The following is a 12,956-nucleotide window of genomic DNA, read 5'->3' as shown; positions in this document are numbered from 1 at the left end:
CAAAGTTATACTTCATCCATGGTGGTCAACAGATTCCAACAGCTGTCTTGCAAGGTCCTTCGGTCCTATTGAACACCCAGGAGTAAGGCTGGCCCAAGGACTCCCCCTGAAAGCATCTCCTGCCACCAATCCCCTTTGCTCCCCCACCTAAGCCAGGTCCAGGGCGATGGCACGGTGTGACGACTAAACCCTGAGCGAGGCCTCGTCTGACGGCCCAGTGTTAGATCAGTGCTTCCCTACGTGGGGAATGAGTGGAAAATTCCTAACTGGTGCCAAGTACATGAGCTCCTACTTTCACCCCAACGGGCTAAAAATAGACCTCAGTATTAAGCATCCAAACTATCCTAGTGATACAGTCCAGAAATCGCAAAGTCTAAGAAGACCATCCCTCTAAAATGACTGTTTACTCTGAGACAGGCTTAGCTGGAAATGGACATTTGGAGAACATCCATCTAAGCCCCAGGCCAGCAGCTGTGTCTCCATAACTACCTCTTTTATTTACTCACGTACCTCTGCTTTGCACTCCCAGTTCTCTGTTCTCTGCAGAGGGGTACACTGCATTCATGGATGGAGTCCGAGAGCTGTCCCCCCGAAACCTCCAGCTCTCCCCTCCATCCCCTCCACTAGCCCTCGACAGACCCCTGCAAGTCTGCTACCAGTTCCCATGCTAAGGGCTGCTCACAGACTCTTTCAGGGCAGGCTAAAAAGATAGGAAAGATTAGTTGGGAGGCTTTGGGTTTACATATATGTATTTTAAAATTTACATAGAATGCGCCACCTTTAAAAAAAATAGTCAAGTGAGGAAGAGGGCGCTGATAAAAACACTCAGGCTGCCTTCAGTCTTCTCTAGCTGCAGAAACCCGCAAAGCGCACGACCTGCTAATCGTCCCACTGACAGCAAGCAACTGATGTGTGGCTGGGCCCCAAGCAAGCCCGCCACACTCTGTTACTGTGCGTGCCTGGTCAGTGGGACTTACCTGCTCAGTGGTGAGGCTGCCCATGTGAACGTGGTGGTGGCAGGAAGAGAAAACGCCTGTCCTGTTAGCATCACCCATGTGGTCCTTGGTGGGCAGCACCATCTAAGAAGCCCCTCCTCAAATTAGAAACCAATGGAACAGCCTGTTTATTATTAAAACTGATTGTAGGGTGACACTGAGGTGCTTTCACCCCAACTAACCCATAAATAGGAAATTTATACCAAACAACACATTTTTACTGACTGCCTTATATGTGCCAGGCAGAATATTTCTGCTTTAAGGAGCATTAGAGTCTCCCAGAGTCAGTAAATGAATAAGCAATTATAAAACAATATGCGATATAACTCACTGGAGCAGGGCTGGCTTGGCGATTTCCTGAGACCAAAGGATGAACAAACAGGAGGACATGAAGGGAGCTCCCCAGTCCAAGACCAGGAGAACTGGCGGCACAAAAACAGTACCTGGGGTTCTTTCTGGGAGCCTCTCACCCACATTAGATGGGCCCTTTTCTTTTCCTCGCCAAGTCTAGGCCTCTGCTCTGATTCTCCCGGCAAAAATTCCTGATTGGCTACAAGGGGTACTGATGGTAATTTCATAAAATTCACTGCAGTTTTGGGTGTTTTTCTCAGCTCCCGCTTCCTCACCTGGTATTTTTTAAAAAGGTGGGGCATAGATGAAGATCAGACAATTAAGTTCGTGACCTTTCCACCATGTAAATACACAGTGGAAAGTTCGTGAACTTACTTGTCCGACTTTGCATATGTAAATTTAAAAAATTTATATGTGTAAGCCCAAAGACTCCCAATTAATCTTTCCTATCTTTTTAGCCTTCCCTGAAACCAGTGCAGATCGGAAAAATTCAACCACATAAGCTGGGCCACTTTTTCCCAGGCTAAGCAAAAGAACCACAACAGGGAGCTGAATAAGAGACCTATAGAATTCTGGTATTTGAGGAATCACCCATATACTTTTTATTGTGCATTTTTGAAATTCAAAGTAACATACATACACATGAAATTACAAAGAGGTTAAATTAATTTTTCATTCTTCCCAGAAACAATATTACTTTTCACTTCAGGCTCCACAAGTTCAGGTTAGGATTTAATTCTACCTGGTAGAACTTGGTCTTATAGGGAAACATTTTTCTTTCGTACTTCCAAATGAACCAGCCATAAGGAGACATCAACAGAACTTCTAAGTCTTAAGCATTGTTTTCACACCACCTTTTGAGAATGCCGCATTCATTTTCAATATCAATTTTGTGAAGATTGGCCAGATTCATAATGTAACTGTGGAAAATTCCTCTGGGAGGTGGACTGACCTTTTGTTTTTCATTTCAATTATTATGGCTTTAAGGCAGCAACTGATGCCATGCTTTGACTTAATCAATGAGTATTATTTTTTTCACATATAATTAATACAGACCACTGTATTTTTGTATCTGCTTTTTTATGCTGACATGAAATTTAATATAGACTGGTCAAAGGGAAAGTTTCATTCACATTTAATATTCTTAAATGCATGTCAGTGTCTACTTGTGTGAAAAATGAGCAAACCTGTATCTTGTTTTAAAAATCAGAATGATTAAACTTAGTGCTTAATTCCAGCCTTTGCCCTTGTGCAAGCTAGGGAGAGTCAGTGGTTACAAAAACAACTAGCCTACCCAAAAGGCTGCGGTTAACCAGGGAACGAACGTCATGCCCTACCTGGGTTACTAAAGAACAATTCGAGGGGACAGAGAACATGGGGCCCAAAGAGAAGGAATGGGACTCCAAATGTAATGCTGGGAAATCCTGGATCTCAGAGTGAGCAAAAGGAAGGAAAATTAGCTAGTACCATGATTTTTCATCCATTTATGAATCCCTTGCGGAGTTTCTTGACCTTTCTGGATTCTATCTTCCTCTGATCACCTTCCCAAACCTATTACTGTCAGATCACCCACACATACCTGAGAGAACAGTGAGAGGCCCTCTCCCAACTCCCGCCCCTACCAAGAATTTAGAGAAAAGGGAAATAAGATAGTCTCTGAGATTATGATCATTACAGAAAAGGGTAGGGTCGAGATGTGCAAATTAACCCCTAAAGGGACAAGGCAGAAACGAAACCAGCAAGTTAAGGTGAGCAATGCGAAGGGAGCTTAGAAGAAGCCATAACAATCACACAGCCTTCTCAGCTGCATGAAGGTCAGGCTCCAGGGTTGGTGGCTCATGGACACCCCAGGCTCTGTGACCGTCTGCTCTGGCAGGTTACGGGTAAGGAGCTTCCGAACACGCAGAGCTGCTGGCTTGATCCAGGAATGAACTCTTTAGGTTTAGTAATATTATAATATTTTACATGTAGCAAATACTTCCCTTTTATTATAACTATAATTATAAATTTTCCTTCAACATCTTTTTGTGACTACGTTTCTTGAAAAATAAGGGCTTCATCACTTCAGTGTTAGATTTGCAAACCATGGCATGAAAATGTTCTGTATTTCTATTTGTTACAAGCACACAAATGTGTACATAAACATAGCGAAAGGCAAACCCATTGAAACAGTTATTTCTTTTGGAACAAAAGTACTAGGTGACTGAATGCCTAAATATTGTGGCTCAGATTACATTCTCATCAAAGCGTCTGATAATGCTAAATGTTGACACTGAAAAGAAATAACAAGTTTCTTGGGCTGGTTATCACTCATTTGCTTGTCAGTTCTATCTCTTACTGTTAAAAAAAAGTTGGCATTCTAGTTTACACATCTAGTTTATTTCTCTTCATAACTCAACGCACCTAAGAACGGTCTGCTCTGGCAGGTTAAGGGTAAGGAGCTTCCGAACACGCCGAGCTGCTGGCTTGATCCAGGAATGAACTCTTTGGGATCCATCTGGGTGTCCCAAAGTCCTCACTGGGGCATACTTTTCCTTTCAAAATACCTGTAGAATAAGTCTTTCTAAAGATTGCCATTCTGCTCTGTGAACGAAAAAGCAGCTCTAATAAATGTGAAAGAAAGTAACCTCACAGGGTGATGGGATCATAAATCCCTAACTGGCCAGGTCACAGTGGGTAGTTACGCCCTACGCCTGTGATAAGGTTTATCTTTGTCCTACGCCAGCCTTGTCCACTGTTCCTGCATATCTAGGCTACCACACCTTTGAAATGCCAAACTCATCCTCTTTTTCAGACCCCACAGAGGCGTAACCACCCTTAAGAGAGCACATCCTCCTGTTGACTATCCTGTATCTTGCTTTCTCCCACCTTCGTGTTGTCTTCCTTATGCTTCCTCCTTTAAGTCCAAATGTATAAAAAGAAACTGCAAAACTGTCGTTCTCAGGAGCATTTGAGATCCTGCTTCCCAGCATGTCATTAGTTTGGCTCAAATAAACTCTTATACAAATTTTTTACAGGTTTGGACATTTCTTACATTGACAGCTCAAAAGGCCAAGATGGACCCCTACTTCTTGTTAACACAAGTTGGAAAACCTGCGCCTGGCTTTCAGCCTGGAAGATATCTCCCCTCACTTCTTCTATGCTCAGCTCCCCACAGTGTTTATCCTCTTCTTCCATCAAACTCGGCCAAAACACCTCATGCCTGCCTTCTTCTCACCAGTTCAACACACCTCCCCACTCCTCAAAGCCCAATTCATGTTCTACTTGTTCCAAAAAACCTCGCGTATGATCCCAGCACTGATTTCTCCTTTCACTAAGTTCCAGAAACAGGTACGGTCAGAACCACATAACTTCACTTAATTATACTCCACTCTTGTACTAATGTTTGAATTGCTCTTTATGTGTTATTGTTGCCTACTTGTCATAATTTCTCCAAAAAAGGTAGCAGTACAACTAAACAAATAACTGGTAAACTCCGTTGGGCAAAATGTGCCTTTTAAGAAATCTTTGATAGTCCCTATAATACCTACTCACAGAGCCAAGCAGTAATAAATATTGTCAATGAACAGGTTTTACAAAAGTTGTAAACACATAAGCACAATCAGCTCTTAAAAACCATTTGTTCATTTAACACATTTTTATTCTTTATACTCTAGGCAAGATGCTATAGTTTCTCCCAATAAATTAATGCTAAAGAAACCTCTTCAGATTTGTATTTCTTATCCCCATCTCTGAAACTGAGTACTTAAAAGTATCTTTAATTGTCGTATCATTTTTTTCAGAATATCTTGAGCTGCACCCTGATCAAACTGTTAAAAACGTTATTTTTTATTTCTCAAAATTAAGTTTTTAATTTTGTATCCATGTAAAGTTCTCAGGAAATGTTTCTTTATTTTTTTAAGGGTTATTAAGCTGTGCTAAATTATCCAGAAACAACTTTACAAACAACTTTATCAGGCCTCTTTCAATGACGCTGCTGCAATTCTTAGAGCTGATTAACGGACTATAGAAGTTTATTGTGAGATTTAAAGGGATCCCACAACACCCCTCGCAGGCAATGCAGGTAACTACTGAATAAACAAATGATTTTGGCACATTGCCTGTGAAGATCTCCGGAAAAGTGGGCAACTAAATAAAACAATGGTTTTCTTCTAATTTCAAAAAAGAAAGCCCTTAGTTCCTAAAATGAGCACCCATGAATACATATGTACAACTTCTCCATCAGGAATACCATTCAAAAACATAGCAAAGAAAAGTCAAGTGTGGGTGTAAACATAGTGAGAAAATTGGTAGAGGCAGTATAAGCTTTTAAGCTTTCATCAGTAAAAAAATAATTGTACTGAGTTGGAAGTTTCAAAACTAAAACGTTTGAAAGTTACTTAAACATCCCACTGTTAAAGAGATGAAATAACATTTAATTATCTTCCAAAATCCCCGAATGAAAAAGAATGACACAGAGATCATGATTTTCAAGAACTTGATTTGAAACAAAAAAGGACAGTTTCACTTTAAAACTTTTTCCTCAAAAAAGGTCTGCATATTACAGCTTCTATTTCTACAAATTTTGTAGAAAGGTCTAGTAATATTATAATATTTTACATGTAGCAAATGCTTCCCTTTTATTATAACTATAATTATAAATTTTCCTTCAACACCTTTTTGTGGCTACTTCTCTTGGAAAAAAAAAGGGCTTTATCACTTCAGTGTTAGATTTGCAAACCATGGCATGAAAATGTTTTGTATTTCTATTTGTTAAAAGCACACAAATGTGTACATAAACCTAGCAAAAGGCAAACCCATTGAAACAGTTATTTCTTTTGGAACAAAAGTACTAGGTGACTAAAGATACCCGTTTAATTTTGCTCAGTGGTACTCCTAGGTCAGAGCTCATAAACAGAACTGGACGCTAAGATGTTCCCAAGTGACCTCCTTGTAATGAGTTTGATATTAGGCCATATTTTTCCCTTCACTTGGTTACATACTATACCTTGAGCTGTCTATACAGCTGATTTTCACATGGGTAGAGGCAATTTCAACCCCTTGTTAAATAAATCCCATTTCATGCATCTTTGAGAAATCCAAATGAACATGAGGATGAAATATATCACAGAGACAAGATTTCTTGCCAACACATTTCCAATAGTAAATGAAAAGCATGTCCTAATCCGTCTGCAAGCTCACAGGCAAATGTCAAAAGCAAAGAAAGGCTCGGTGCAGGAATTGCCAGACAATTCTCGCTTGCATTCTATGTCCAGTACCCTGGCTGTGAGTTTCCTTGCACTGAGGACCTGAACACACCCACAGACGCTGGCTGGTGAGTTTTCACCTCTGTGTTATTCACCTCGTGTGATGCAAAGAAACACAGAGAGAATCACTGCACTGGTGCTTTCTTCTCTGCCCTTTAGAAGATAAATTACACGGATGGACGCTGTTTGTGAGAAAGAGCGGTAAACTTTCAAAGTTAGCAGCTGGCAGAGAGAAACACGCCTAGCTAAATGAACTCCCCCCTAGAGTATCTCGGGTCTCACAGGTGCATTAAATGCACTAAGAATATTCCAAGGATTTCTTGGCAGTTGGGGTTTCAAGATGTTTGAGCAGAGCCCGACTACTGTTTCTGGGAAATGCAACAGTTACATCTGAGGCTGCAGGAGCCCAGAGTTATGTAAGGCACTGCAGAGTGAAGGAGACCAGCACGCTGGAACCAGGAAGGACAGCCTCCTGCTCACCAACAAAGGGGAGAGGGACCCAGGTGGCAGCGCAGGCAGTCTCCGTGCCCTTTCAAAGGGGGAGGGGGAGAAGAGAGAGAGGGAAGGCAAAGTACCGTCTTGTCCAGGCACTGAAGGCAGATATAAGGCTTGCAGCAGCAGTGGCCCATCCCGGCAGGCTGGCTGGCACTGGGACCTCCTTCATTCAACGTGTCAGCGGTAATTCCTAAGGCGAGGTAATGGCTCAAACGAAAGGGGCGCGCCTGGGAGCTGTCACAACTTCCATGTGGTCCCCATCGGCTACCTTATTTCTCCTAATAACTTCAGGAATCCAAGAGCCAGAAGAGCCAGAGGAGGGGCGCCCAGCGGCAGCGGTTAGATCCTGCTGCGGGAGAGGGAGGGCGGGAGCCCGAGAGGGAGGGGACAGGCGGAGGGAGGGTCACTTAGCCACTGGAATCCTCAGGATGAGGCAAATCAATAGTCGCATAACAATCGAGAGTGTACCGATGCCATCTCCCCCAGAGGACAGCCAGCCTGCTCCTACTGGAGCCGCTCCCCGCGCCCCCCGGGAGCGTAGGCGCCCCTGCGCGCTGCAGACACGCCTGGAGAGGACGCCGAGCACAAAAGAGCCTGGGCTTCCACGGCTTCCCTGGGCTGAGGACGATGGGGAGCGCTGACGCAGGCCTGGCTCTGCTCAAATGCGGGCTTGCTGTTCTCCTGAAGAGTAAACATATTTATAAACGTGGTGTGCACGGCCTTTCCTCCGGTACCTCCGCCTCGCCCGGTATCGGTTGCCTCTGGGACCAATTACTCATTTTCAAATTTGTGTGCCGGGAGCAATTTTTGCCTTGTTTGATGAAATCTTTATATTTGAAATATAATTGTGAAATTGCTTGCCTAGGCAGACATTCACAAACCATTTAAGTGGCCTGAGTAATTAAAATTGGGGTTTGAGGCAGACATTTCTCCCTGCGTGTCAACATAAAAGCCGTAGAGAACTTGATCTTTCTGGGCCATTTGTAATTTTTCAAATAGTTAAAAATCAAAAAGGGAAGGCGGTAGGGAGCAAAAGTTTTTTCCAAAAGAGATGTGGCACTTAAAAATATATTTATGCAATCCTGTATGTAAAGATGGGGATATTTACAAGATTAACTTTGTCTTTCCTGACACCTCAAAGGAGAAATCCGGAAATGTATCGCCTGCGGAAACATACAATTAGATTTTTGACCATTAAATTTGCCTAAGGCTATAAGCAGACAATAGTCGTTCAAATTAGATAATTTTACTAACTTGAGATTTTTCCAAGCAAATTTTAATTGAGTAGCACAGGCTGTTTAGATTTGCTTGTATAGACAGCAAGGATATTTGGTGACCAAGTAAGAACAGACTGGAATGTTTGCCCTAAACTTGAAAGAATAAACTCAAATCTTCCTTGTAAGCTAACAAGTAAATTAGCCCAGTCCATTGGATGGGCAATATAGCTGTCCCTCCCAACATATGAAATGCACATACCCTTTGAGCTGTCATTGCCACTCTACCCCACCACAGTACCTAAACATGCAAGGGTGTATGTATGCCCCAGGGGATTCAGTCTAGCATTGTCCGTAAGCGCCTAGAAATGGAAACCGCATAGAAATGCCCAACCCCTTCCCACAGCATGGAAAGGTGATATACTGTCGAGGGGAAAACAAACTTTTTAAAACACAAAGCAAAACTAGACTCATACATACATCTGTCTAGAATAAAGCTTTTTGGAAAGAGACCCACTTTTCATATAATAGCAGCCCACCCTTAGGGAATGGGAAATAGGGGCAAGGGAGTAAATTTCCATGTTTTACCCTCTTGCCAGCATTTATTGTTTTTCTTGTTTTAAAACAAAGCGTAGGAAGAAGGCAGCTACCACTGCCTGGGCTCTGTGATGTCAGGAGTACAGAGTGCCTCCCTTTCAGACAGGCTTGCCCTTCTCAGCAATGAGCTTTGAGGGAGAGAAGCTCACAGGACCTTGAACTTGAACCTGGGCTGAGGGCTGTTTCCGGGATTTTTGAAACCTTGTGAGAAAAACTTTATATTGCAAGAAGCGGTGCCCTGGGGCACCCATGTTTGCAGCATTAGTCCCTGCAGGCAAAAGGTGGAAGCAACCCAAGTATCCATCAATGGAGAACAGATAGACGAGATGTGTTCTATCCATACCACGGAATGTTATTCAGCCTCTGAAAAGGAAGGAAATCCTGTCACGTGCTACAACATGGATGAACGTTGAGGACATGATGCTAATGAAACGGGCCAGTCATAAAAGACAAATACTGTGTGATTCCACTGATAGGAGGGACCTAGAGCAGTCAAATCCATAGAGACAGAAGTAGAACGGTGGCTGCCAGGGGCTGCGAGGAGGTGGAGATGGGGACTTAGTGTTTATTGGGGACAGAATCACAGTTTTGCAAGATGAAAAGAATTCTAGAGATTGGGTTGCAGAATAATGTGACTGTACTGAATGCTATTGAACTGTATACACGTACATGGTTAAAATGGTAAAAAAAAAATTCCATGTGTAGTTGATCACAATTAAAAATACAAAATGTGGTGGCTTGCATTCAACTGGAGGCAGAAAGTCACTGCCCAGTAGATCAAGATAAAGCACAGGTCCTACTGCGGAAGGAGCCAGTGGGAAGGGAGGCTCCAAGAAGCTCAATTCCCCCCAGTAATGTGAAGAACGCTTCCTTGGAGCATAGTTGCCTTTCCACACCTTAGGAAGCTGTTTCTTTCTAAATTAGGATGTAGATTGCACCTTACTAGCAAACTACTGCTCGTTTTTGGACAATGTAGGAGAGAGCTTGGTCACACAGCCTCTGGGGGAGGCTGCCCAGAGAAGGAAGACAGTCAGTTTCTCTTCTTGTCCACAGAGGGCGCCACAGAGGGCGGGACTGGGGCTGGCTCAGTCCATCTGAGAAGGCCATGCTGAAATCTCACACAGGAGGCTAAGATCTCAGAGCAAATAACCCAGATTTTGAGAAATGTACCAACGTCTTAGAATTCTGCAGTATTTGTTTTCTTTATATGTTGAAAAAACGTTAAACATACTAAAAAATAGAGTGATAAATACAAAGGGCCTTTATAAACCCATTTCCACTTTCAACAGTCGTCAAGATTTTGGCACATTTCTTTCATCTGAACTTTTAAAACGTTTTTTTCATATATCCAATCACCCAGTTCCAACAATTATCAAAATTTCGTCTCTTTATTTTCGCCTGTGCCTTTTCTTTTTAAATTTATTAAAGTATTTTAAAGCAAAGCCCTACATACTTTAGTATGCACCGTTGAAAATTAGGAACATTTTTACATAACAACAATGCCATTAAAACATCAAACAAAATTGACATTTTCTTGGCATCTAATACCTAATCCAAAACAAAATTTCCCTGGTTTCTGAAAGAAAATTAGTCTACAGTTGGTTTTCTTGAATTAGGACTCAAACTACGTCCACATATAATATTAGGTATTGAGTCTCTTAGCCTCTTTAATCAACAGGGGGGTCTGCCCCTGCCCTCCCCTTCCCCTATGTCACTGACTTGTTGCAGAATGTCCCATATTCTGGAGATGCCTCTTTGCTTTCTTGTAATGTCCTTTTACTCCCCCTACGTCCCTGTAAGTGACATTTATTCTTGGGGCTGGATGAGATTCAGGCCCAATTTATTTGGGCAGCAATACCTCAGATGTGACATTGTGGGCATCCAGCTGCCGCCCAGCAGGAAGCACACCACAACTGGGTGTTGCACTTTGAGGGCAGCTCTCCTGGCTCAGATGTGACGGCCTCCTCTCCTCCATTATCAACTTCCCATCAACCTTTCATTTAGTGATTTCATCTGTGAATGATCATTACCCGAATCAATTATTTCATTGGAAGTTACAGGATCTGATTCTATCACCCTTTGGCATGTATTAGCTGGAATTTTTGTATGAGAAAATAATTTTTCATCATCAACTAGGGTGATGTCAATACAGTTTATACAGGAAAGAGGATAAATGCTTAGTCCTTTCCTTCTAAGCACCTATTCTCTGAATGAAACTTGCTGTTGCCATGGTACCCGATGAGGTTTGCTTTCTCTCACTTTTTCAAAACACCATTATGAACTCATGTTTTTATGTTAATACACAATGTATTCTAATGAGTTGCCTTTAGTATTCTTATCTCATCTTTCGCCAATGGGAGCACCTTCTTGTTGGTCCCCGTGTCTGTTTGACACAACTCATTCGTCTACCTTCCTTGCTTTCTGACACAACACGGTACTCTAGGCTCATCTTGAGTATTTCTGCTACAGACCTGGGAGCAGCCATTCCCTCCAGCAGCCCTGGTTCCTCCTAGCTGGGAATGGAAATTAGATACCACAATCTGATCCGAGGCTGTGGGCTGTCTTTTGAGAGCCCCCTGGTAGGAGTGACAGGACGCTTGAAGGAAGTGATCCTTCCCACAAACAAAAGTCCTTGAAAGAGCCATTGAAGAATGCAGGATGGGGTCTTAGGCTGGGGTGAGAAAGCAACAGCTCCTTTTCATGGGGTGTTTAGAAGAGGAAAATGCTCAACGAAACTCACTTTAAGGGAGATAAACTGGACTCTATAACATGGTGGCAAGCCAAGGCTTCAGGGGGAGGCCCCTTCTGACATAAACATTTTCTAAGCAGTCCCAAAACTGCTTGGATATCTGAGAAAAGACTGAACTCATTGAAGGCACATAGCTGGGGGTTTAGACTATTGTGATTTGGCACAAAAGGAACCTGTGACCTCACAGGCTGATGAAATCTGGGAACTTTTTTGTTCTTAATATTTTTTAAAGTTGGTGATGGTTTTTATTCCAGGTTTATTTTCTTGCATTGGAGGAGAATGAACATTTAGAAAAGTTATATGGAGGTCTATTGGTATATCTTCAGAGAAAACCTACAAACACTATGTCTTGGAGCAATCACGAATAATGAATGTTAACTGGGCATTAATAGATGCCAGGCGTCGTGCTTAGAGAGGGCATGCAGTATCTCATGTGACTCTCACAAAACAATGTGAAATAAGCCTTATCATCACCCCATTTTGCAGATGAGGAAACTGAGGCGCAGAGGTTGCACAACGTGTCAGGTATACACAAAGCTAGGAAATGATCGAGTGGGGTCTTGAACTCAGACCTGACTGGGAAGCTTTTGTCGTTGGCCACTATGCTCACCAATTACATGGCAATGGTTGAGCTTTTTTGTCTGGAAGGCCTGCATAATGGCAAGTTTGTAAGTTGATAATCTGGATGAGGACTCTGAGCATATGAAAATGTAAAAGGAAATTCAAACACATTTATGACAATGTCCCACATTTTCTGACCTTGGAACAAGAAGCTTACTGCATTTTTCTTTTTAAATGTACATTTACAGACCAATAAGCAAATATCTTGAACTGACATAGGAGAAGCCAAGTGTACAAGTCAGTGTTAAAGTGTTCAATTTTATTATTTCTGTTTCTCTGTCTTCAGCTTGGACTTCCTTACCCATCCCCCACCCCAATCACCCCTGTCAGACTCAAGTCTCCTCCTGCGCAAACTCTGCTCCCCAGTCCGGTGAGCACCACTCCACCTCCTTTGCCTGGTCCTCTCGTTTGGAGTGAATTTCCTCCTTTCCTGTGATTTCCTGCCATTCTGTATACTTGCTCTTGTTAGCGACATTCTGCTTCATGTAATACTATTTGCTTACATGCCCCAAATATCACAGCCCCCTTGCTGTGCCTCGCTCACTCTCACACCCACAACACCAGATCTGCCTTGAGAACAGGTCTCAGTGACCATGCCCTGAGCTGATACGGGGTGGGACCTGGAGGAGTCCACGGAGTAAAGGTGGCTTCTGGCCAGGGGACATTTGGTATTTTGTGTCACTTGCGA

General features: G+C 42.7%; 1 protein-coding gene across 2 annotated transcripts in view; it reads right to left on the bottom strand.

Annotated features, from left to right (window-relative positions):
• MTUS2 (microtubule associated scaffold protein 2) overlaps positions 1-12,956 on the bottom strand; it is a 508,660-nt gene that overhangs the window by 58,123 nt on the left and 437,581 nt on the right. The window contains exon 1 of one of the 2 annotated variants that reach the window (XM_033104384.1): positions 7,168-7,562. The exons of the other annotated variant lie outside the window; for it this stretch is intronic. Within the exon in view, the coding sequence (XP_032960275.1) occupies positions 7,168-7,221 (54 nt within the window). The 5' untranslated portion in view covers positions 7,222-7,562. Of the gene's footprint in view, positions 1-7,167; positions 7,563-12,956 lie in introns of those variants that run through there. 2 annotated transcript variants of the gene reach the window in all.

The sequence above is a fragment of the Rhinolophus ferrumequinum genome, chromosome 4, assembly GCF_004115265.2.
Source record: "Rhinolophus ferrumequinum isolate MPI-CBG mRhiFer1 chromosome 4, mRhiFer1_v1.p, whole genome shotgun sequence".
In the NCBI taxonomy this organism is placed as follows: Eukaryota; Metazoa; Chordata; class Mammalia; order Chiroptera; family Rhinolophidae; genus Rhinolophus; species Rhinolophus ferrumequinum.
This window is presented reverse-complemented; position numbering and strand designations above follow the sequence as displayed.